This window comes from Megascapheus bottae, chromosome 24 (genome assembly GCF_031878675.1).
Source record: "Megascapheus bottae isolate mThoBot1 chromosome 24, mThoBot2.hap1, whole genome shotgun sequence".
Classification (NCBI taxonomy): domain Eukaryota; kingdom Metazoa; phylum Chordata; class Mammalia; order Rodentia; family Geomyidae; genus Megascapheus; species Megascapheus bottae.
The window spans coordinates 11908718-11934739 of NC_143532.1; the positions used below are offsets into that span (position 1 = coordinate 11908718).

At 48.4% G+C, this 26022-nt stretch overlaps 1 protein-coding gene across 2 annotated transcripts; it reads right to left on the reverse strand.

Annotated features, from left to right (window-relative positions):
• Positions 1-10143: 10143 nt before the first annotated feature.
• Positions 10144-24863, reverse strand: Pla2g15 (phospholipase A2 group XV). 2 transcript variants are annotated; one of them, XM_090357392.1, is made up of 6 exons: positions 24690-24863; positions 20484-20640; positions 14370-14488; positions 14064-14162; positions 13489-13713; positions 10144-12339 (listed from the first exon to the last, which is right to left on the reverse strand). In XM_090357392.1, the coding sequence occupies exons 1-6, from the start codon at positions 24814-24816 to the stop codon at positions 11828-11830; spliced, it is 1239 nt and encodes a 412-aa protein (XP_090213518.1). In that variant the 5' UTR covers positions 24817-24863; the 3' UTR covers positions 10144-11827. The 2 variants fall into 2 exon arrangements, with proteins under 2 accessions (XP_090213518.1, XP_090213519.1); XM_090357393.1 differs by having other exon boundaries at positions 12139-12339; positions 13489-13588.
• Positions 24864-26022: the final 1159 nt, after the last annotated feature.

Sequence of the window (26022 nt, forward strand, 5' to 3'; positions counted from 1 at the left end):
CACACCTCTTTTCCTGGGCTCAAACTCCCTTACCAACAACCTAATGGAAGGAAAGGTGTAATCATTCCCTAGTATAAATACATAGTTCAGTCTTCCGTTCTACAGACAATGTCTACCAATCAATGACAAATTATAAACAACACAGAGAAGAAAAAAAAAGAAAACTGTCGATTATTAAGAGGCAAGGTAATCAACAGAACCAGATTTAGAGATGGTCCAGATTAAAAATGTCAAACATGGGCAACAGAAAACAACAAAATGGGCCAGGAGTTTGGCCTAGTGGTGGAGTGCTTGCCTAGCATGCACAAAGGCCCAGGTTCAATTCCTTGGTATCACATACATAGAAAAGCCAGAAGTGGTGCTGTGGCTCAAGTGGTAGAACACTGGCCTTGAGAAAGCCCAAGGACAGTGTTCAGGCCCCAAGGTCAAACCCTAGGACTGGTGAAAAAAGAAAATAACAAAATGAAGAGTCAAGAACTGTGATGTACACACTTGCAGTCCCAGGTACTTGCAAGGCTGAAGTGGAAGATTTGCTTGAGCCAGGAGTTCGAAGCCAGCCTAAGCAGCATAACAAGACCTTCATGTTCTTTTTCAATCCCAGGAAACTCCAAAAATTAAAAATAAAGTAACTCTAATTAGTACATTAAAGTCAGATAAGCGAGAATAAATGTGGAATTTTAACATAAGAAAATGGAGCCAGATACAGCAGCTTACACCAATAACCCTAGCTACTCAGGAGGCCAAGATCTGAGGATCCAGGTTCAAAGCCAGCCTGGGCACTAAAGTCTGTGGGACTCTTTATCTCCAATTAACTACCAGAAAACAAGCAGTGGCCCTGTGGCTTAAGGGGTAGGGTGGTAGCCTTGAGCTGAAGAGCTCAGGGACAGCGCCCAGGCCCAGAGTTCAAGTCCCAGGACCACCACAACCAACAACAACAACAAAAAAAAGAGAGAGAGAGAGAACAAAGCCAAAGTAAAAATAGGACACAATATGTTAGAGATATAGGACAATATCAAATGATATCAGGTAAAAATAAAACATGTATATTTAATTGCTTAAAAATATACTGATGTTTAAAGCAAAAAAATAGTTGTGATCTATTAAGGGGTTTGTAACATATGTAAAAGTAAAATGTCTGACAATAGCACAAAAAAAAATAGGAAGAACTGAGAGAATACTGTTGTAGGTTATTATATTACATGTTAAGCAACTAACATTTAAAGACAGACTGATTAAAATTTTATACCGCTTGAGTATAACTTAAGGCCAGCCTAGGCTTCATAAGACCTTATCTCAAAAAAAAAAAAAAAAAAAAAAAAAAGAAAAGAAAAGCACTCAAAGCCTAGTGCTAATAGCCCATTCCTATAATCCTCTCTACTCAGGAGGCTGAGATCTGAGGATCAAGGTTCAAAGTCAACTTGGTGCCATGACTCAAGTGGTAGAGCTCAAGCCTTGAGGAAAGCCCAAAGACAGTGCTCAGGCCCTGAGTTCAAGCCCCAGAACTGGCCAAAACCAAAAAAATCTACAGGCAAATAAAGGAAGGCGGCACAGGCAGGGAGATATTGGAAAGTAGGCTTGAAAGAAATAGCGAATATAAAAAGTCATGTAACAGTCTGAGGGGTCGGGAGTTTGGCCTAGTGGTAGAGTGCTTGCCTCGCATGCATAAAGACCCGGGTTCGATTCCTCGGTACCACATATGTAGCAAAAAGCCAGAAGTGGCGCTGTGGCTCAAGTGGTAGAGCCCTAGCCTTGAGAAAATCCAGGGACAGTGCTCAGGCCCTGAGCCCAAGCCCAGGACTGGCAAAAAAAAAAAAAAAAAAAAAAAAAAAAAAGTCATGTAACAGTCTGAGACTTCAGTCAGAAGCAAAAGCCATCTATGTACAATCGCAATTGGACTTAGTAATATAGGCAGCCTGGGCTGTTACCTTTCTGCTTTTTGTTTTTCCCCTAACACTTGAGCCATAGCAACCACTTTCGGCTTTTTCTATATATATGGATGAGGAATCCAACCCAGGGCTTTCGGCATGCTAGGCAGGCCCTCTACCCCTAGGTCATACTCGAGGCCCCTAGGCAATTTCCTGAAGGACCTCAACAAATTGCTGAAAAGGACCTCAGGAAGCAATTTTAGACTTTAAATCCAAGGCTCCTAGATCTTCAAACAGGGGAGCAGCAACTCAGAAACAAGATAACAGATGGCTGGCTGCATTCTGCCATGATGCTGTTACATTAGCCAGCTATGGCGGTGCAATGGGATTTTTTCCCTTGGTCAAGGGCAGAGACTGATTTTTTTTCACTAGTCTTGGACCTTGAACTCAGGTCCTGAGCACTGTCCCTGAGCTTCTTTTGCTCAAGGTTAGCACTACCACTTGAGCCACAGCACCACCTCCAGCTTTGTCTGTTTATGTGGTACTGAGAAATCAAACCCAGGGCTTCATGCATGCTAGGCAAGCACTCTACCACTGTCACATTCCCAGCCCCTGAATTCTTTCTAACTGTGCCATCAATGACATGGCCCACTGCTCATGAGAAGTTCCCCCAGACATCTGTTAAATAAGATGTTGTTTATGTTAACAGATGGAGGTGAGGTTTAGTGAAGCTTCCCTTTAAATATAGGAACTCTTCACTTACGGTCCTTGACTTCAATGGCAGAATAAGAATTTCTGGACAAGTCACAATGGGTAAGAAAACTTGGCAAAGCTTTATTGAGTAAATAAACAAACAGGCAATCAGACAAACAATAAACAGAAGGGTAGGGAAATAGAAACATGAGAAAAAAACATAGTGAGACAAACATGGAGAGACACAGAGACACACACACAAAGTGACATGGTGGGGAGGGCACAGAGACACTCCCAGCTCTTGGGCTGCTGAGGTATTTATAGGGTAAAGGCAGGGGGTCTGGTTTCAAAGTTATGTAAAGATAAGTGCTTTGTCTTTAGTAATCACAGCTGGTGTTACTTTCTGGGTTTTCAGGTAAGAATGCATCCTGCCATAAAACAGAAGCTTATCCTGGACAAGGAGGCGACCTGTTATCTGGATTTTGGAGCAAGTGGCTTAAGTTTTCACAGGAAGGCATACATTCTGTCAGTTGTTAATTCTTGGGTGAGAAATGCATGCATTCAGAAGAAATGCATCCTGTTGTCTCTCTTTGAAGCAAAGATAGCACTTCTATGTTCCTTAAGTTATCCTGCTTCAAAATGACTTTTGTTCCCTTAATCTTAAGGGAAGTATACGAAGGAATACCTCCTCTATTTGCTGTAAGCTGGCCATTTCTCATTTTCCCTAGTCGATCCAGCTTCAATTCCTACTAACACTGACCATTACACAATATGGTGGACAGACTCAGGGCCACTCTCTCTCACACTGCTCATTGTTTTCACACTCAGTCCTCTCAAAACCTTTGTTTTCTTTTTCCGCTTTCACACATGTGGTCTCCCTCTGCACTCAGAGTCTCTCACATATATTCAGTGTCCCTAAAGCCGGTGTTTGATGTTCTTATGATTCCGGAAGTGGTGCTGTGGCTTCAAAGGTAGAGAGCATTAGCCTTGAGCAAAAAAGCTCAGGGGCAGTGCCCAGGCTCTGAGTTCAAGCCCTAAAAGAGAGAAGAAGGAAGGAGGGAGGGAAGGAAGGAAGGAAAGAAGAAAAAAGGAAGGAAGGAAGGGAGCAAGGGAGGGAGGGAGGGAAGCAAGCTGGACACTGGTGGCTCATTCCTGTAATCCTAACCACTCAGGAGGCTAAGATCTGAAGATCACAGTTGGAAGCCAGTCCAGGAAGGAAAGTCTGTGAGACTCGTATCTTCACTAAAGTACCAAAAAACACACAAACAAACAAACAAAAAAGCCAGCAGTGCAGCTGTGTCTCAAGTGGTACAAGCTCTAGCCTTGGGCAAAAGACACTCAGAGTCTCAGGGACAGAGCCCAGGCCCAGAGTTCAAGCCACAGGGGGGAAAAAAAGAGAGAGAGACAGAGACAGAGACAGAGAGACAGAGGGAGAGTTTCCTCTTTCGTGCATGTGCTCTGGCCAGGCTCAGGGTCACCCTCACAGCCTTGGCTTTCTTCCTCAGGTGTTCTTCCTCACTCACTCAGGATCTCACACATCCAGCAAACCTCACCGCAGATGCTTCCTTTTCCACACGATGGTCTCCCCCACAGAATCACCTTCCCTCCCAGAGAAGCGTCTCCTACACCCAGGGTCTCACATAGTCAGCCCCCCACAATCGGCCTCTCCTCTTCCGCACACACGTGGTCTCCTCCACTTCAGTCTCCCACAGAGCCCGGTTTTCTTCCTCTCTCTTTCACGGGCATGGCCTCCTCCCAATTCTCCCACCTTCAGGAGCCCCTCACACACCCACCCTGTTCTCTCCCACAGTCTCCCCCACTCTCAGGGTCTCCTCTGAAGCAGGATAACTGAAGGAACACAGCAGTGCCGTCTTTACTTCCAAGTGAGACAGCGGGGTCCCCTCTCCGGGGGGATGCGTTTCTCACCCCCCAGAATGGACGCTTGTCTGGAACACACCTGCCCCCCAAAGTGCAGACAGCCGGGCGCCTCCAGGATCCATTCTGATCCGAAAATGACACCAACTACAGCCAAGACAAAAGAACCCGGCTTGGCAAAGCTAACGCCAGACCCCCTGCCCCGAGGGCCCCCGGAGCCCCCTGCCCGGGGAGCCCCCCCTCGGGGCGCCCTGCCCTTCTGCCTTTTGTCTGCCCGCCCGCCCGCTTGCTGCCTTCACCAAGCTCTGCCAAGTGCTCTCACCGCGGTGACTCGTCTAGAAATTCCCATTCCTCCAGGGAAGCCCGGGACCCGACGTGAGGGGTTCCCTCACCGAGGGGGAACTCCCCCCGCCGCCCGGCCGGGTGACAGGCGGCGCCCGCCCGCCCGCTCCCCGCGCGCTCCCGCTCGCCCTCGGCGGGTCTCCCGCCTTTCGGGCGTCCCCGCTCCCCGCCGCGTCCCTCCCGCGGCCGGCCCGGCCCGCATCCAGCACCCCAGGCCCGCGGAGGCGGCGGCGGCGGCTTCCGAGCGCTCGGCTCCCCCCGGAGGCGGCTTGGGCCCGACCCCAGCCCGGCCCCGGTCCCGGCTTCCCGTCCACCCCCCGCCCCGCGCTCCCCGGGCCGGTTACCTCGCGGCGGCCAGACGCCTCCTCCTGGATGCTCCGTGGCGCGGCCTCCGCGGCCGCTCTGGCCCCGCCCCGCCCCGCCCGCTCAGCTCCCGCGTCACCGCCGCCACCTCGCCGCCTGCGGGCCCCGGTGGAGACCCGACTCGACTGCGGAGCCCTTCCGGGCCGGGGGCTTCCGGACGCCCGCGGGGCTGGGGGAGCGGATCCGGGAGGGAGCCGGCAGGTCACCGGCCTCCCCGCCGGGATGCTTGACTGGACACCACTGTTTCCTTCCGGTCCTGGGACCCCAGACGAGGCCACGCCAAGACTGACTGTGCGGAAAGACGGCCCAGCCGCCTCCACACCCCCAGACCTCCCTGGTCCAGCCCAGCGGACCCCCCAGTCCTCCTCTTCCCCCTCTGCTTGCTCTTCCCCACGTTGTCTAGAGCCTCCCGACCGCTGCATGGACCCCCGGACCCTCCCTCCGAGCTTCCCGCCCAGACTCCCGACTGGTGGAGTCCTGTCTCCTGGGCCTTGTGTCCACCCTGCACACACTCGGGCCTCAAATAACACTCAGACCCTTGCCCCCTCCACAGAGGGCATCAGCCAAAAATGACAGCACCCTGACTTTTCACCCTTTCCCTCTCCAGAGCCTGCATCCCATCCCACCGTAGAAAATGCTTCTAAAATATAGATTGTCATGGCTTCCTATCTCCCAAAGAAAACTTCCCATCCTTCTCGGTAGAGAACTAGGGACCCATCCTTGTGCTGTCCTCATCTTGTCCTCTGCCTAGGACATTTTCCAAGTGGGGGAGGGGGAAGCATATATAGAGAGAGATAAATATAGATATATGAATATAAATACATAGTGTGACACTTTACCCCTAGATGGGGGAAAGTGGACAGCTCTGGATCCTTGTCACTAGGCAGCCAGTCCACTGATGACCACAGCTGCATATAAAAACCTGGAGTAGAGAGCCTGGAATGTAGAGTGTTTGCCTAGCATGCCCAAAGCCTTGAGTTCAACTCCTTGGTACCACAAGACAGAAAAAGCCAGAAGTGATGCTGTGGCTCAAGTGACAGCATTCTAGAGCTCTAGCCTTCAGAAAGCTCAAGGACAGTGCCCAGACCCTAAGTTCAAACCCCAGGACTGGCAAATAACAAAAACCTGCGGTCAGAGGCTCACACCTATAATCCCTAGCTACTCAGAAGGCTGAGATCTGAGGATGGTGGTTTGAAGTCAGTCCAAACAGGAAACTTACCTCCAGTTAACCAGCAAAGAGCTGGAAATAGAGCTGTGACTCAAATAGTAAAAGCACCTGCCTTGAACAAAAAAGCTAAGGTATGGTACACAGGCCCAGAGTTCAAGCCTAGTACTAGCACCAGAAAACAAAATAACCTGCTAGTCCCCAGATCTGTTTTTGTTTGTTTTTTTGTACTGCTCCTGGGGCTTGAACTCAGGGCCTGGACACTGTTCTTGAGGGTTTTTTTGTTCAAGGTTAACACTCTATTACTTGAGCAACAGCGCCATTTCTGGCTCCCCCGCCCTTTTTTTTTCTTTTTTGATAGTTTAGTGAAATTAGTTTAATTGAATAGAAGAATCTCATAGGATTTTCCTGCCTGGCTGGTTTCAACCCATGATCTTCAGACCTCAGCCTCCTGAATAGCTAGGATTACAGGCATATGCCATCAGTGCCTGGCTTCCCAGGTCTCTTTACAATCTCACAGTTAAGTCAGCGCATCAGCTGAAAATCCACCGTATGTGAAACACTACTACATTAGATGTTCCCCAATCAGTATTTGTTCCATAGGATCACATTTCATTCAGATCACATTTCTTGTCCTCATTCTTCAGATGAGGGGACTGGAGCTCAGGGAGGTAAGAAACCTACCCCAAGCTATTTGTTGGAGCTAAAATTTGAACACAATCTGGCCCACCCTAAAGTTTGTTGACTCCATACTCTCTATACCTGTGAAACTGAAAGTGACCGTGGACTGAAACAGGTAACTCCATGTCACAAGTAATGGGGGATGAGTGGATATCAGGCTGGCAAGATCTGAGTATGAACCTTTTGTCTTATCATCCTTTGGTATTGTCATTCTTTCACTGAGGCCAGAGCTGGAGCTGATTTGTGTTCACCAGCCTCACTTGACTCTCTCTTGGCTACCCCTTTCTTCCAGGTCTAGCCCAATGACCTCATGGTTGTGGGGCAGTACTAAGATTTAGGGTGCCCCCTAGTGGCCTATGTTGTATTAAAGCCTGGAGGCCAGACTGGCGGGCTCAAGGGGAATGCAGAAACCAGGATTCCTATCATACTGCTGGCCTCAGGCTTACAAAGTTCCCACTGAGATTCCATCCCCATGCATACATACATCCTTGACTGACTCTCTTTGCCCATCTCCATTTGTACCTTCTTTTGGTCCCTGTCTCTGTTCTCTATCTATGCCCAAACCAATCTCCCACTAGTGCCTTCCTCTCCCACATTCTTTCCCAAAGAAGGCTATGTAGCAGACAGCTGAACTGAAAATTCCAAGAGAGTGACATCTTAAAGAGACTCTAGCCAGATTCTGGTGGCTCTCATCTATAACCTTAGCTACCTCAGTGGATCACAACTCAAAGCCGGACCAAGGCAAGAAAGTCTATGAGACTCGTGTGTGTGTGTGTGTGTGTGCCGATTCTGAGGCTTGAACTCGGCCTGGACACTGTCCTTGAGCTTTCTCAAGGCTAGCGCTCTCCCATTTGAGCCATGGCACCACTTCCACCTTTATCTGTGTATGTGATACCCGGGAGGGCTGGGAGTTTGACCTAGTGGTAGAGTGGTTGCTTAGCATGCACAAAGACCCGGGTTTGATTCCTCGGTACCACATATACATAGAAAAATGCCAGAAATGGTGCTGTGGCTCAAGTGGTAGAGCTCTAGCCTTGAGAATACCTGAGAACAGTGCTTCAGCTCTGAGTTTAAGCCCCAGGACTGGCAAAAACAAAAACAAAACAAAAAACAAAAAAAACAGGACTTGTTGCATGTTAGGCAACCACTCTACCACTAGGCCATACTCTGGGTCCCTGTGAGACCTTTATCTACAGTTAAACACCACATTATCTAGAAGTGGAGCTATGGCTTAAGTGGTACAGCACTATCTTTGACAGGGACAGCAACTATGCTCTAAGTTCAAGCCCCATGGCTAGCAAAAAAAAAAAAAAAAAAAAAAAGAAACTTAGGTTTAAGCTGTGGCTCACGCATGTACAACTAACTGCTCAGGAAGTTGAGATCTAAGGATCATGATTTGAAGCCAGCCCACTCAGAAAAAAACCATGAGACTCTTATCTTCAATTAACCACCAGAAAACTGAAGTGTTGCTTCAGATCAAAGTAGTAGAGCAGTATCCTGAGCAAAAAAGTTCAGGGACAGAGCTGAGGCCCTGAGTTCAAGCTCCACAACCAACGAAAGAAAGAAAGAAAGAAAGAAAGAAAGAAAGAAAGAAAGAAAGAAAGAAAGAAAGAAAGAAAGAAAGAAAGAAAGAAAGAAAGAAAGGAAGAAAGAAAGGAAGAAAGAAAGGAAGAAAGAAAGAAAGAAAGAAAGAAAGGAAGGAAGGAAGGTACTCTTTACCTGACTTAATCCCTCTACACTTTAACTTTATAGTAAAGAATTGGATGGGGGATGGGGCCATGAGTTTGGCCTAGTGGTAGAGTGCTTGCCTAGCATGCACGAAGACCCGGGTTCAATTCCTTGGTACCACATACTTAGAAAAAGCCAGAAGTGGTGCTGAGGCTCAAGTGGTAGAGTTCTAGCCTTGAGAAAAATCCGAGGACAGGGCTCATGCCCTGAGCTCAATCCCAGGACTGGCAAAAAAAAAAAAAGAATTGGATGGGGGGAAAAAGTTGACCAGGTACCAGTAGCTTACATCTGTAATCTTAGCTACTCACGAGACTGAGATCTGAGGATCAAAGTTCAAAGCCAGTCCAGGCAGGAAAGTCTATGAGACTCTTTTTGTTGTTGTTGTTGGTAATGGGACTTGAACTCTGGGCCTGGGCATTGTCCCTGAGCTCTTCAGCTCAAGGCTACTGCCCTACCCCTTGAGCCACAGCACCACTTCTGGTTTTCTACTGGTTAATTGGAAATAAGAGTCTCAGACTTCAGTGTCCAGGCTGGCACTGAACCATAATCCTCAGATCTAAGCCTCCTGAATAGCTAGGATTACAGGTGTGATCCACTGCACACAGCTAAGTCTGCAAGACTCTTATCTCCAATTGGCCACGAGAAAGCCAGAAGTGGAGCTATGATACAAAGTGGTAAAGCACTAGCAAGCCTTTAACATCTCAGGGACAATGCCCAGGCCCTAAGTTCAAGCCCCACAACCAACAAAGTTGGAAGTGGAACTACTTCAAATGGTGGAATGCAAGCTTTGAAAGGAAAAAATTCAGGAAGAAAATTCAGACTCTGAGTTTAATCCCCAGTACTAGAACACACAAAGAAACTCTAGGCTTAGGGGCTGGGAGTTTGGCCTAGTGGTTAAAGTGCTTGCCTAGCATGCACGAAGACCCGGGTTCGATTCCTTGGTACCACATATATAGAAAAAAGCCAGAAGTGGTGCTAAGGCTCAAGTGGTAGAGCTCTAGCCTTGAGAAAGTCCAAGGACAGTGCTCAGGCCCTGAGCTCAAGCCCAGGACTGGCAAAAAAAAAAAGAAAAAGAAACTCTAGGCTTAGAGGATCGAAGACCTGTAAGCTAGGAAAGAGCAGGTGCTAGGAAGCCTAACCAGGGGTGCTGGCAGAACTGTCTTCACCTCCACTGCTGAAGCGTCTGAGGCTGCTGACCAAGAAGGACCAGGGAAACAGCATGGAGCCTCAGGAGATGTTTCAGATTTCAGTTCTTAACCCAACGAAAAAGTGGATCAAGAAAATGAAGCCCAAGGAGATAGACAGGGAAGGAGCTCTAGTGCCGAGACCCAGTCTGGCCCCAATTAAGCTCCCACCCTGATTTCCTCCCCAGTACACTTATACCTCCACCCTCTCCCTCCTCCTCTAATGTGAAGAGAAGGCCAGGATACCTTACAGCATTCAGAATACTTTTATTGCCAGAATCGAGGTACAGCTTATTCAGAGTCCTCTGTGGGACCCACCACTCGGGAACAAAGGGAGACAGATGTTGAGCATGTGCACAACAGGGGAGATCAGTGCCACAAAAATGTGAGAAAGTGGCAGAGTCCAGCCTGAAGGTGTCTTTGGAACCCCAACCAAAAGGTTGGACACCAGTTTGAGGTCACAGCAACTCCATCAGCACCATTCATTCCATCAAGGGTCCTTTTTTTTTAATCCATTATTTTTTCTTTTCGCTGCCATAAAGGAAGGATAAGAAACTGTTCCAGATACTTCACAACCCAAGACCCAGACCTTGAATGATCAGTTACAAAATTTACCAAGTTTGCAGGCACACACCTGGCGCCCACTGCCATTAAGGCAGGCCCAGGTGTTGCTGCTGCTACTTCTGCTTCTTCTTCTTCCTTCTTTTTTTGTGGCTAGTGCTAGGGCTTGAATTCAGGGCCTAGGCACTGTCCTTGAGTTTTCTCAAAGCTAGCACTCTTTCCACTTAAGCCACAGCACCACTTCCAACTTTTTCTGTGTAAATGATACCAAGGAATCAAATCCAGGGCTTCGTGCATGCTACGCAAGCACTTGACCACTAGGTTACACTCCAGGCCCTGGCCCAGCTTCCCTGTCCCATTCTCACTGGGAAACCACGCAGCACCCCTAGCCTCTGGGATCCTGGCCTTTGTAGGGGCCCATTGTGTCTGGGCCAATCCTTGCAGATCAAATATCACTCAGTGGAAACAGATGCTTGGCAGGAGTCCCATCATCTCTTAGTCCTGTGCCAGCCAGCTGGGTACTAGAAAGACTCCAGAGTTCAGCAGAGTGGTAAGGTTTGCAAGCAGACAACTCAGGATAGCTGAGCAGCCATGGTTGCTTTTTGAGTTCTCTTTCTTCACAGGCACCTAGAAAACTAAAGCACTGGGTCCTGCTGTCCTTGAACCATAAAGCCAGAGCCATAGGAGGCAACTTGAATACTGTAATCCATAGCACACAACCAAGGAGATCAGGACTCCTGAGAGACAGCCCCCAGAACTGTGCCCATTTCACAAGCAGGCTGTTTCTAGAGGTGAGAGGTAGGAGTGGAGTGAATGTCCCAAGACCTGGGAACCAAGGAGAAAACCTCCAAACTGCCCCTGCCTGCAGGGGCATACTGGGCTGTCCAGCAGACAGAGGCCATGGGGAAGCCAGCAGCTACTGCTACCCACAACCAGGGGTAGAACAGAAGCTAGAATGTGGGAAGAATCATCTGAAACCTTTACAAGCAAGGACTACAACTCAAAAATAACCCTTGCAGGAAGGCCAGAGTCCAGTGGACAAATACAGGTAGGCCACGGGCTGGCAGGACTGCATGGTCTCCAAGATGAGAAATGGGGTCAGGTGCCAACCAATCCACCCTGCAGAGCCAGTGTGAGGCGACAGCAATTTCACCATTGGCAGCATTTTTTTTCTATCAAGGATCCCTTGAGTCCACATTCTTTTCTTCCGTCCCCACTGCCACAGAAAGATAAACAGCACTTCTCCCAGACAAAGCATATCTCACAGTCAAAGACCCAGGACTTTGAATGGCCCGTCACAAACTGCTAAGTTTGTAAGCTAAGAGAAGACCTATGGCTGAGCCATCCAGCAACTGAGCCTGGCATAGGAATCAGGGCCCAAGGAGCACACGTTTCAGATAGGCCAGGGTGGTGGTATTAGCTAACATCTCAATGTGCTCGCTGCCAGGCAGCTCCTGCAATGACACCTGCTGCTCCTGGCGATTCTGCCAAGATCGACATTGTAGGGAACTCTCCAAGTTCACAGTCCCATCTCCATCACCAAAGCAGATTTTTGGATCCCGGTCTGGAAAGTTCTCATAGTAGAAAGACTCTGGTGTGGGGACACCAGTCCCATAGAGGCAGTGCAGCTGCACACCAGGGGGCACCATAGGATCAACCAGCCCTTCTGTGTCCTGCCTCATGAGCCAGCCATCTTCAAAGCTGATGTCCTGGAAGAACCGGTAGTAGTCCCTCAGTGTATAGCTAGTTGTGGGTGTACGCACAAACACCTTCTCAGGTGACCAGGTGTAGTTGTAGGGTAACAGCCAGCTGGTGGAGACAGCAGATCGCTGCTGCTCCCGAATCTTCAGGGGCCCAATGACAGGGATTCGGTTGTTGTCTCCTGCAGGGAGAGGGCTCCAGTCAGGCTGTGCCCAGCAAGGCAAGCTGACAAAGTGGCAGGTTTATCAGTCAATGGCCCAGCCAACACTCCAGAATCTCTACCCTGTCAACCATCATTGTAACTCCTATCTCTGCAACTCTTTTTTTTTTTTTTTTTTTTTTTTTTTGCTGTCCTGGGGCTTGAACTCTGAGGCTAGTCACTGTCCCTGCTCTGAGCTTCTTTTTGCTCAAGGAGAGCACCTACCACTTGAGCCACAGCCTCTTGCAGCCTTTTTGAATAGTTTATTAGGGATAAAAATTTCATGGAGTTTCCTGCCTGGGCTGACTCTGAACAGTGACCCTCAAATCTCAGCCTCCTGAGTAGCTAGGATTACAGGCTTGAGGCACCAGCTTCACTCTATCATGGCTCCCTGTCCCATCTTTTTGAATTCCAGGATGAGTAGGGTATATTGGCTATGGTGAATCCTCACAGTAAGTAAATGTCTGAGCCAGGTACTCACTGTCCAGTCAATTCAGGGTCACTATTGGGAGATAGTATGGATCTGACCCAATCAACAATAACCAGCTAACTGAGCAGATCAGGCAGTGCTTGTGATTGCTGAAAGTTCATGCATTTCTGGCATGACCCTGTCTCAAAGCCCTCAAAGTAGCACAAGAGAGAAAGCTTCCTCTTTAGCAGGAAGTCCCATGCCATGGCTGCAGATGGCAGGTTCTGACAGTCATGAAAAGGCAATTGAATTGGAGTGGGACCAAGGAGGTAATGTTCCCAACTGCTAAGCAAACAAGCCCAGCCAGACCTGTACCTGTTTCCCAGTGCCCAGGACAGTGCCCAGACCCAGAGTTGAAGCCCCAGGACTGGCATATGCGTATATGCATACAAGCAAAGTACTTTGTCATGCCACTCCATGACGAGGTCTAAGAAGCTTACACAGATTGCCAAGCAGTGTCAACTAGACAGGTGAAATAGGAGTGGTGTTTATATCTTTTAAGAAAACAAATATTTGAAAAACAATGTTATTCTGGAAAAAGAAGGGTACTCAGGGAAAGAAACATGAAGTACTAATCCAGTGATAGAGAGAGATGGAGAGGAGAGGGAGATTGATTGATTGCTAGGAACAAGAGTCCACTCAGTCAGCCACATAGGTCTTACCTGAGGCCAGGACACGCAGGGTCTTGGCCACACCCCCCCAGGGTGCACCCAGTGACACAAAGGCACGGATGTACTTGTCCTTCCAGGCCTGGGGTTGCCGCTGCAGAAAGTAGAGCGTGTACATGTTGCCCATGCTGTGGGCAACCAACACCACGGGGCCCCCATACAGCTGGTACATCTCCTCGATCATCTCCCGGAGGGCCAGGAAGTAGGGCCCGTTTTCATCTGCAGGCCAGAGCCGGGCAGGGATCAATCTCCATGTAAGACCCAAGACTACAAGTTAGGGAGAGTACTAAAATTTAAGTGGGAGACATCTGGTCCCTACCACCCACCTCAGCTTCCACAAAGAGATGCCCAAGAGGCTTCTTTTAGTCTCCCCCAAAGAGGCCCAGAGGCTCTGAGATGAAGCATCCGATAGGTAGGACAGGACCACACTAACCAGAGCTGGTGTCTGTGACCACTGGGGCTAGATCCCCGGAGCCCAGGGCTAGAACAGAAACCAAGACCTGTGGTGGCTAAGCCCACTTTGTCCACCCTCCCACAACCTCAGGGAGGGAATGAGGGTGACTTCTTACTTGGGGCTCGGCGCCAGTCATAGGGGGCCCCTCGGACATCTTCACCCTCTGTGTAACCCCAGTCTATAAGGCTGTTCACCATGGTGTGAAAATAGGATCCTAGAAACACAAAGGCATAGGATTAGCCAAAGTAGAGCCAATACCAGCCACTGCCCCCCCACCACTACACCTGCCAGGTGAGACATTCACCTCTGGAAGGGGATAGGGATCTGTGACTGTGCTGCTCAGAGACAGCATGCCTCAAGGAATTCAGCAGTTCCCTCAGCTCTATCCCCTAGAGGTCCTAACCAAGAGTCATATACATACCCACACTGCTTTTGCTGGGGTCCAGGAACTCCAATGAGAAGGTCCTTCCAAAGCCAGGGACACGCACATCCACACCATCAGGGAACTGAGTGGCCCGAGATGTTCGGTTATAAAGCAGCCTGTCAGGAGGGGATGGAGGTGGGGAGCCAGAGTTGACACTGAGGCTGGTACATCCCAACACTGTCCTGTGACCTGGCCCATAAACGCATCCTCTCATCCACAGTATAAGGAGTAGAAAAGGAAACAATAAGCACTGAAGGTGTTGCTCAAATGGTAAAGACATTGTCTAGTAAGCATAAAGCCCTGAGCTCAAATCCCCAGTACCCCAAAAGAAAAAACGTGTAAAAAAGATTTGTAAGGGGCCAGGAGTTTGGCCTAGTGGTTAAAGTGCTTGCCTAGCATGCATGATGACCCGGGTTCTATTCCTCGGCACCACATACATAGAAAAAAGCCGGAAGTGGTGCTGAGGCTCAAGTGGTAGAGCTCTAGCCTTGAGAAAGTCCAAGGACAGTGCTCAGGCCCTGAGCTCAAGCCCAGGACTGGCAAAAAAAAAAAAAAAAAAAAAAAAGATTTGTAAAGCATAGACGGGAGTAACTATCTAAATAAGAAACCCACTGAAGCTTGCAAAATTCCCTTCTCCAAGTGTCATCTGCCCCAGTAGGAGGGTCTTGGGCTGATTAAAAAGAGGCCTTGACTGGCGCCGTGGCTCACACCTGTAATCCTAGCTAGTCAGGAGGCTGTGATCTGAGATTGTGGAATTGGTGCTGTGGCTCAAAGGGTAGGGCAGTAGCCTTGAGCTCAAGAGCACAGGGACAGTGCCTTCAAGTCAGGTGCGGGTGGCTCACGCCAGTAATCTTAAGTACCCAAGAGGCAGAGATCTGAGGATTGCGGTTCAAAAGTAGGCCAAAGCCAGACCAGGCACGAAAGTTCATGAGACTCTTTTATCCAAGGACAGTGCTCAGGCCCTGAGCCCAAGCCCAGGACTGGCAAAAAAACAAAAAAACAAAAACTCGAATGGATGCATCTAGATACTACCTACTCTGGGCATTGGATTCAGAGTAGCCTAGCCTTCCTGCAGCCCTACTATCCCTAAAGGAAATGAACCATGATACACAGCCTGCTTGGTATCCCATCAACAGCCAGCCAACTATAACAACCATTTACCCAGCAAATTCCTAAAAGCAGTGACATATGACATGAACTGCGAGCTACTTGGGATCTTCAATAGCCCTTGGTAAAAAAAAAAAAATTTTTTTTGCCAGTCATAGGGCTTAAACTCTGGGACTGGGCACTGTCCCAGAGCTCTTTAGCTCAAGGATACCACCCTACCCCTTGAGCCATAGCACCACCTCAGGTTTTCTAGTGGTTAATTGGAGATAAGAGTCCCACAGTCCTTAGTGCCCGGGCAAAAGTTGAACTGGGATCTTCAGATCTCAGCCTCCTGAGTAGCTAGGATTACAGATTACAGGTGTGAGCCACCATGCCCAGTGGGGTGGGTAAAATTTTTCTGTTACTGTGTAACAACTGTTGCTATACATTGAGCAGCTTTTTTTTTCCCCCCTTTTTGCCAGTTCTAGGGCTTGAACTCAGGCCCTGGGCACTGTCCTTGGACACTTTTTTGCTCAAGACTAGCACTCTGCCACTTGAACCACAGCACCACTTCTGGCCTCATCTGATGGGGGGGAGAGGGAGAGAGAGAGAAATAGACCCCCCCCCAAAATCCTGAAGCTCCTAGAGACCCTGAGTCCTGCCTTTCCTTAAAAATCAATCTGTAGAGGCCGGGAGTCTGGCCTAGTGGTAGAGTGCTTGCCTAGCATGCATGAAGACCAATTCCAATGCATGAAGTTCAATTCCTCATACATAGAAAAAAAACTGCAAGTGGTGCGGTGGCTCAAGTGGCAGAGCTCTAGCCTTGAGAAAGCCCAAAGACAGTGCTCAGGCCCTGAGTTCAAGCCCCACGACTGGCAAAAAAAAAAAAAATAAAAAAGCTCAGTAGTCTTAGCTACTCAGGAAGCTGAGATCTGAGGATTAGGGGCAGAAAAGTCCCCATGAGACTCTCTCAAAACTGCTCAAATAATCAATCACAGAAAGATAGCAAGTCTCAAATAATAAGTCCTGGGGCCACTCCTCCAATAGCAAGATGGCCACCCTGGCCAGCACAGCGTAGAAAGTTGTTCTAGAAAACAATATTAGCTCTATGCTAAAAGAAATCTAAACAGACCAGAAGCCGGGAGTTTGGCCTAGTGGTAGAGTGCTTGTCTAGCATGCACAAAGACCCAGATTCGATCCCTCGGTACCACATACATAGAAAAAGCTACAAGTGGCACTGTGGCTTAAGTGGTAGAATGCTAGCCTTGAGAAAGCCCAAGGGCAGTGCTCAGGCCCTGAATTCAAATCCCACAACTGGCAAAAAAGAAATCTAAATAGACCAGAGGAACAGCAAAGGCAGGCAGATGTCTTTTAGAATCTGACTAGACCTCCAAATGCCAATATCTAGAGCCATGTCTCTTACCATAAAAATAGAAATTCAGACCAACAGCCCAGAAATAAACCCTAGTTATCTACTAAAGAAGAGAAATTCAACAAAGCAGACAATAAAAACAAGAATGGTCAGCTTAGCTGGGCTCACTGTGGCTCACACCTGTAATCCTAGCTACTCAGGAGGCTGAGATCTGAGGATTGTGGTTCAGAGCCAGTCTGGGCAAAAAAGTCCATGAGATTCTTATTTCCAGTTAACCACCAGAAAACCAGAAGTGGCACTGTGGCTCAAAGTGATAGAGCACTATCCTTGAGCTAAAGAGATTAAGGACAGCACCCAAGCCAGAGCTCAAGCCCCACAACGGACCCAAAAAAAAAGAATGGTCAAGGTGTCTGAAGAACCAGAAAACAGGTCTCTGGCAAGAAAATCATTTGTAAAGTTCCAATCAGCTCAACCATACACAGGGTTCTGACTGCAGTTACTAAAGATAAAACCTAGATACAGCTTTGCTCGTCAGAGAACTTAGTGTGGGAAGAAACTTCAGCTCATAGTCACATAATTCTGGGTATGAATTCTGATTCTGTTACTAGCTGAGTGGGCACAGGCAATTTTATAACTTCTTTGAGCTTCCAGATTTCCTTATCCATAAAGTAAGTTCATTCTGTTGCAGTACTTAGGATCATACTTTGGGCCTTAAGGATGTTATACAAATGTCCTACCTATGAGCTGTATCGCAAGACCTTTGTAGGAAGTAGGGCTTGGCTCAAGGGTAGGGTGGTAGCCTTGAGCCGAAGAGCTCAGGGACATCGCCCCAGCCAAGTTCAAGCTCCATGATCCACTAAAAAGAGGAGAAGGAGGAGGAGGAGGAGGAGGAGGAGGAGGAGGAGGAGGAGGAGGAGGAGGAGGAGAAGAAGAAGAAGAAGAAGAAGAAGAAGAAGAAGAGGAAGAGGAAGAGGAAGAGGAAGAGGAAGAGGAAGAGGAAGAAGAAGAAGAAGAAGAAGAAGAAGAAGAAGAAGAAGAAGAAGAAGAAGAAGAAGACGACGACGACGACCTTTGTGAAGCAGGTTTAAAAACAGCATCTATTCCAAGAGGAAGGTCTTATGACCAAATGAAAGAATTCATGTGTCACTTGAGGGCAAAACACATTCTGAGAAATGTACAACTCAATGAATTATGTAAAGATCACCAGGGCATCCTAACACAAATTGTGGCTTCCTGATGAAATCAAGAGACTACAGGCTCACGCCTGTAATCCTAGCTACCCAGGAGGCTGAGGATGGAGGTTCAAAGCCAACAGGGGCACTAAAGAATGTGAGTCTCTTATCTCCAATTAACCACTAGAAAATGGGAATGGCTCAAGGGGTGGGATGGTAGCCTTGAGCTGAAGAGCTCAAGGAGAGCGCCCAGGCCCAGAGTTCAAGCCCTGTGACTGACCAAAAAAAAAAAAGAAAAAAAATAGGCTAGGTACTGGGTGGCTCACACCTGTAATCTTAGTTATTCAAGAGGTTGAAATCTGAGGATCATAGTTTAAAGGCAGCTGGAACACAAAAGTCTGTGAGACTCTTCTCCAATTAACCACCAGAAAACTGAAAGTGGAGCTGTGGTTCAATGGGGTAGAGTATAGCCTTGAGCTAGAGTGTTCAAGCACCCAGGCCCAGATGGTTCAAGTCCCACAACAGACAAAAAAAAAAAAAAAGATACATGAATAAACCATCTTCATACAACTTCTTCCAAAGATAGTAATTAATTTTAAAAACTGTTATTAAAGGGCTGGGAATATGGCTTAGTGGTAGAGTGCTGGCCTAGTAATGCATGAATCCCTGGGTTTGATACCTCAGTACCACATAAACAGAAAAAAACAGAAGCAGCACTGAGGCTCAAGTGGTAAGAGTGTTAGCCTTGAGAAAGCTGAAGGACAGTGCCCAGGTCCTGAGTCCAGTAAAAAAAAAAAAAAATTGTCATTAAAAGCTGGGCACCAGTGGCTCATGCCTGTAACCCTAGCTTCTCTGAAGGCTGAGACCTGAGAACCACATCTCAAAGCCAGCCGGGGCAGGAAAGTCAATGAGACTCATCTCCAAGTAGCTACCAGAAAACCAGGCTCAAAGTGGTAGAAAGCTATCCTTGAGCAAAAGAGGTCAGGGACAGTGCCCAGGCAAGGAGTTCAACCTCCACAACCAACAACAACAAAAAATCATTGCATGTAAAATGTGACAGTACTCCTAGTTAAGTACTTATATTTAATTTGGGAAATCATCCTTATTAGCTATTTGATAGTTGGGAAAGGCTAACAAAGAACATGCATGTAGCTCAGGGGAGGCAACATCAGACTTCAACAAGAATCTAAGGCCAGGTTTGAAATGGTAAATGGGTAGGAATTTGCCAGACATGGGGTATGGAAGTAGATTTCATGTGGAAAGAACAGCCTGTCCAACAATGTGCTCCAGGAAAAGCATCCTGGAAAGGCAGGTATGACTGAGGCGTAGGCAAGGAAAGGAGCAGAGTCATACATGTATGTATGTGGAAACTGTGTGTAAATGGAGGTGTGGTGTTACACACGTGTAATCCCAGCGCTCAGCAGGGTAAAGCAGGAAGACTGTGAGAAAAATCTGACACACTCGGCAGGTTTGAAGCAAGTCAGCACAAAATACATATTAAGATCCTGTCTCAAAAAGCCAGAAGTGGTGCTGAGGCTCAAGTGGTATAACTCTAGCCTTGAGAAAGTCCAAGGACAGTGCTCAGGCCCTGAGCTCAAGCCCACGACTGGCCAAAAAAAAAAAAAAAAAAAAAAAAGGCCTGGAATGTGGCCTACCATTAGTGTGCTTGCCTAGTATACATGAAGCCCTGAGCTTGATTCCTTGGTACCACATTCACAGCAAAAGCTGGAAGTGTTCAAGTGGTAGAACGCTAGTCTTGAGAAAGCTCAAGGACAGTGTCCATCCCTGAGTTCAAGGCCCAGGACTAGCAAAAAAAAAAAAAAAATCAAACAGAAAACAGGCCAAGTGCTGCTGAGATCTGAGGGTCCCATTTTTTTTTTTTTTTTTTTTTTTTTTTGGTGCCAGTTCTGGGCTTCAGCTCAGGGCCTGAGCACTGTCCTTGGACTTTCTCAAGGTTAGAGCTCTACCACTTGAGCCTCAGCACCACTTCTGGCTTTTTTCTATGTATGTGGTACCAAGGAATCGAACCCAGGTCTTCGTGCATGCTAGGCAAGCTACTTTAACCACTAGGCCAAACTCCCGGCCCCTGAGGGTCCCATTTCAAAGCCGGCCAGGTCAGTGAAATCCATCCAAAACGCCAGTAGAGTTGAGACTCAAATGATAAGCACTAACTGTGAACAAAAGAATTCAATGACAGTGCCCAGTACTTGAGTTCAAACAAAACAAAACAAAACACCAATAACTTCTATAAGGGCTGAGGGCTGAGTGAACCAGAGTCAAGAAGCCCCAGCAGGAGGAAGAGAAAGTTCTGCCTAAAAGAGTGCAGAGATAGCAGATCAGATTAGATCAGTCTAGACCAGAGCCTAGGGACAGAGAGAGGTCACTGACCTCCACATTTCTTGAGGCTGGTTAAGAAGGAAATGGAATTTGGAGGCCTCACTGGGCCCTACTGCTACCCCATCTGTATGCCCCAGGCCTCACCTGATATTGTCAATCCAGCAGTCAATGATGACAGGCAACAGCAGTTCAAGGTTCAGCCAGAGTGTAAAGTAGCTGTCCGTCTTCTTGGAACAAAGGTAGTGCACAACCTTTGGCTTGTCCAGCTTTGCTTCCAGCTGATTGCCCAAATCACCAGGCACTACAGGGGGACAAAGAACATGTGTAAGCCCTGAGCTTAGCAGACTGGAGGCCCCCAAGAACGCTAAAGTCTGAAGAAGACCCTCTTACAGCTATAGATAAAAGATAACAGGGTGTTTGGCCTAGTGGTAGAGTGCTTGCTGAGCATGCACAAAGACCCAGGTACTATTCCTCTGGTACTACACACATAGAAAAAGCCAGAAATGGTGCTGTGGCTCAAGTGATAGAGCTCTAGCCTTGAGAAAGCCCAAGGACAGTGCTCAGGCCCTGAGTTCAAGCCCTGGGACTGGCAAACAAACAAACAAAAAAAGAAAGGAAGGAAGAAAAAAGATGGCAGACCTCTGCAGTTTCATTCCATGAAAGTTAAAGCACAGGGCCAGAGGCAAGAAAATCAGAGGTCAAAGCTCTACCACCTTTAAGCAGAACTGCCACAGGACACATATTAATGAAAGAAGCTCAGGGACTTAGATTCTGGGGAGCTTGGTAAAGACCTGAAATTTTTTGGTGGGAGAGCTCAACTCAAAAAAAAAAGAAAGAAAATTCTGGGCCGGGAGTTTGGCCTAGTGGTAGAGTGCTTGCCTAGCATGCACGAAGACCCGGGTTCGATTTGTTAGTACCACATACATAGAAAAAAGGCAGAAGTGGTGCTGAGGCTCAAGTTGTAGAGCTCTAGCCTTGAGAAAGTCCAAGGACAATGTTCAAGCCCTAAGCTCAAGTCCAGGACTGGCAAAAAATAAATAAATAAAAATCCTCTAGTGGGGCACCAGTGACTCACATCTGTAATCCTAGCTACTCAGAAGGCTGAGAGCATTGAGCAAAATAAGCTCAAGGACAATGCTCAGGCACTGAATTCAAGCCCCAGGATTGACACAAAATAAATAAATCCTAAATAAATAAACAAATCCTCTAGATCTTCATTGGACTTTCCTTCTGGGCTATTCACACAAGGGAAGGGAGATCAGAGTAAAATTACTTCCCCTAGCAAGCCTACAGTTTCCTTATCTGTCAAAAGAGACCTAAGATAGGTGGCTCACTCCTATAATCCTAACTATGCTGGAGGCTGAGATCTGAAGATTGCAGTTCAAAGCCAGCCAGGGCAGAAAAGTCCTTGAAATTCCTCTCTCCAATTAACTACTCAAAAACTGGAAGTGGAGCTGTGGCTCAGAGTAGTAGAGTGCTAGCCTTGAGCAAATGAACTCAGGGACAGCTTTCAGGCCCCAAGTTCAAGTCCCAGGATTGGTACACATGCAATCATACACACACAAAACCATGTTCAGAGAGAAAGAGGACTATCATCTAAGTGTTTCAGCTTAGATAAAGCCTGCCAAGGACCCCAGAATTCCAGGGTGTAGATGATCTAGAGGTTTCTACCATTACAGATGCTATCTTGAAATAGCACACCATTCCAGACACAGTCCAGAAGGGTTGCATATGATCAGGCCACAAAGAAGACTCGATTTCATCTCAGCCAACCTGCTCAGTATATAGACATAGAGCTATGGGTCCTTGTGATACTCAAGCCATCCCATTGCTCTTCCATCCAGCATTCAAAGTCTTCTAGTCTACGACTTCCTCCCATTGATCTTTAAGACACACATGTCCTTTCATGCCATCCTCTGGACACTTCAAAAACACAGCCCTAGGGGCCAGGAGTTTAGCCTAGTGGTAGAGTGCTTGCCTAGCATGCACAAAGACCCAGGTTCTATGCCTCAGTATCACATACATAGAAAAGGCCAGAAGTGGTGCTGTGTGGCTCAAGTGGTAGAGCTCTAGCCTCGAGAAAGCCCAAAGACAGTGCTCAGGCCCTGAGTTCAAGCCCCACAACTGGAAAAAAAAACAAAAACACATCAGCCCTATTTAGGATCCATGATCACTAACTGAACAGACAGGGTTCAGAGGTCCTGGTCATTCCACTGGATGTTGACTGTGAATCCTGTGAACCCAAGCCAAGACAGAACCTGCCCTCCTGGTGCACCATCAGAGTGTCAAGGGAAGCAGGTATGACACCAGCCTTCACCTCCTGCCATGATGGTTTATGTGCTGATGGAGGGATTCCCACAACCTTGTAATGATCTGTATGTGGATGGACAAGTGGATGGTCAGAAGTCTCCACCAAAGGGGAAATGGCAGAAAGAGGAAGCTACCAGATCTGCTTGCCTGGACACCCCTTGCCCTGGTGGGGTTGTGTGGTATCTAAAAATAGCAGTGGCCACTTCCTGAAGACCTCTGTGCCTGAAAGTAGGCACAAGAGCCATACATTGGTTACCTTTCACCTTAAATAACATGGGAGAAACTGAGGCTGGGAGAGGTAGGATTATCTTATGTAAGTCCCAAGGTCATCTAGCTCACTCTGATGCCTTTTCCATCATTTCAGGACTCACACCTAGAGGAGTTCAAACCTCAAAATCAGATTTCTACTCTGTATCCAAGATCATCTCACCCACTGCCACAAGGGGATCTCTGAGTTAACATTATCAGCCTCACTCCTTGACAAGAATAAAATTCTAGCTGTTCTGCCAGGAGGTAGTGGCTCATACCTATAATCCTGGCTACTCAGGAGGCAGCCAGCCTGAGCACTAAAGACACTGAGACTCTTATCTCCACTTAACCACTAGAAAATGGGAAGTGGCACCGTGGCTCAAGGAGTAAGATAATAGCCTTGAGCTGAAGAGCTCAAGCCCCATGACCTACAAATAAAAATAAAAAATTCCAGCTGTTCAGATCACTCTACTGTCAACTTGGATAACTGAGAACTAAATGAAGTGACAAGAGCAGTCAGCAACACTCGAAGCAAAAATGTGGCACAGGCTGAAAACTTCCCAATACCAAAACCCTCACCCTAAAAACTCTTTAGACCCACACATGGCTTCCTATGACCCCCAAGGTAAAGTACACATGAGCCCTGTACCATCCATTCCCCACTCCATTCCAGACTTCTTTGAGTAGTTCCCTTTACTTGGAAATCTCTCCTGACCTCAGCTCCAGAATATTTCAGAAGACTTCCCTGACATACACATTCCAGTCTGGCTCAACTCAGACACACCTCACTTCTGAGATTACTGTTAGTCCACATCTATTAATTTTTGGAAAGCAGGGCCAAGGTAAACCTGAGCCCAGAATCCCCCTAAATAATTTTCTGTCCTGGAACTCTTACTGTGACCTCCTGGGGTCACTTCACCTCTCATCCTCATTAAAACTGTCCCAATAAAAAGAGAATGGGAGGTCATGCTCCACGAAATTTCCTGTGGAACCTGTGACTTACTAAGCCTCTTGCTCTCAGGAGCACCTCTGGCCACCTCTGCTCTCTGGCCACCCACAGCAGAACTAAATGGGAGCTACTGGCTAAACGGAGGCATCTAAATAAAAGCTCCCTAGACACAAGTCACTGCTGCTCCAACCCCCAAAAGAAAACATGTGGCTGCCCAGTCTGGAAGAAAGAGGGAGAGGTCACCTTGCTCCAACATAAGTTGATCCCAACAAGGTGTGGCAGAAGTGAAAAGTATAAGCATGTTCCCAGACACCTATTCACAGCCGAAGGTGCAGTCATCTCCCCTGCCTTCAGCAAGTCCTGTTCACTGTAGGCCTCTGTGGTCAGGCGAGGGTAAGGGAAAATAAGCTTGGTGACAATCGCTTCCCCAGAAACTAGCTTTCCGGTAATGCTTCTTGAACTAGGCGTTGCGGGTGACAGCTGGGAGTCAATTCTGAGGTCACCAGCCCTCAGAAGTGGGACTGTACCATCTCAGGCTTCCCAGCTTCCGAAGAACACAAGGATGTGGTAAAGCAAGGACGGACAGGTGGAGGTTCGGCCAGCAACCCTCTTCTTTACTCCCCTTTTTTCAGAGGGTGGGGGCACAGGTGGTAGGACGCTGACCACACCCGTGGCCCAGCAAGGCGGGAGGAGAGCCAACGGACCCAGGTGAGCAAAGCAAGGTAACCAAGGGGACCAAGACGTCTCTCGGCTGGTGCTTAAAACAAGATGCAGACCACGAAAACGGTCCTTGCGGGTCCCCCTTCCGACCCGACCCACCCACCATGAAATGCACGCCTCACCAAGCACCACCGGGGGACGTCTCTGGGCTGGGAGCGCCGGGTCCGCGAGCAGCATTAGCAGCAGCAGGAGGAACAGAAAGCCATTCGGGAGCCGGGCGGCGCGGCAGGGGCGGAAGCGGTGGTCCATGGCGCTGCGCACGGCTGCAACACCGACGCGCGCGTTTAAAGCTCAGGGCTTGTACCTAGGCCAGGCCGGCAGCTACGTGCTTAACCCCGCCGCCCACCGCCTCTCAGCCAATTAGAACCCAGCTCTTGCAAACAACCTGCCAATAAGGACTCTCCGTCCGGCGCGTCCCTCCCACCCAAGCTCGTCGCCCCGCCCTCGCCCACCCCCAGGGCCCGCTGCCTGGGAAGTGTTGCGCGCCGAGCACATCGATGGGTCCCGGGAGCTTTGGCCCGGGCTCGCAGCTCACTCGGCCACCACCCCGGCCCCCGGCCCCAGCCCTCACCCCTCGCCCCGCCACGGTGTACTCACCCCAACGGAGGCCAGTACTTTAAGTACCCAAAGTCCACGCTGCACAACATACACCCCTGATTCCTGACACCTCACACCTGAGGATGGGAAACAGACCTGGCCAAGCGAGGGAGATGGGGTCCAGCACATCCGAAGCACCAGGGGCCATAAAGTCAGGGAAATTCTTGGGCTTTAGGTGTCGAGCACCAGATCGGGATTTTTGTGCAATTCCCTGGTTCTTCCCAGCTCTCCCCAAGGACACCAGGGCCCGAGGCCCAGTCAGCCTGCTCCGTTTAAGTACCGGGGTCTGTCCCTTCGAGTTAGGGACAGGGAGCAATGCGTAACCCAACCACATCAACTCATTTGGGAGTAGAGTTGGACGCGGGGCTTGAGCCCCGCACTCGGGTCCTTTCATTAATTCCCCATGCAGAGTAGGACGGACATCAGAACCAGTGTTTACCCTCGGTTTCCCCCACCTCAGTCAAACGGGGTAGAGGGGGTGTGGGGGGGGGTGGGGGGGTGAGACTTGGTGCCAGGAAGGAGACCAAGTGGGCAAAGACTGGACAGCAGGACTATATCAGCACTGTGTATCCCTCTTGGACAGTGAAACCAGTGTGTTTGGGGGAATGAAGGGTTTTACATTTATTTTCCCTGAATCAGGGTCTCACTATGCCATGACACTTGCCTGGTCTCTCCAGTTCTGGGATTATAGACATATACCACTACCCTGTAGGGAATAAAGGGCTTGATCCTCCTTACCTCGATGCCATCTACACTCTGTTCATGCTTGCCTGGTCTAAAGATCTCCTGCTCCTTCCTTCCTTCCAAAATCTTGGTAAGCAGCTGACCCCATTATAAAGTTAGTCACTATGTTGGACT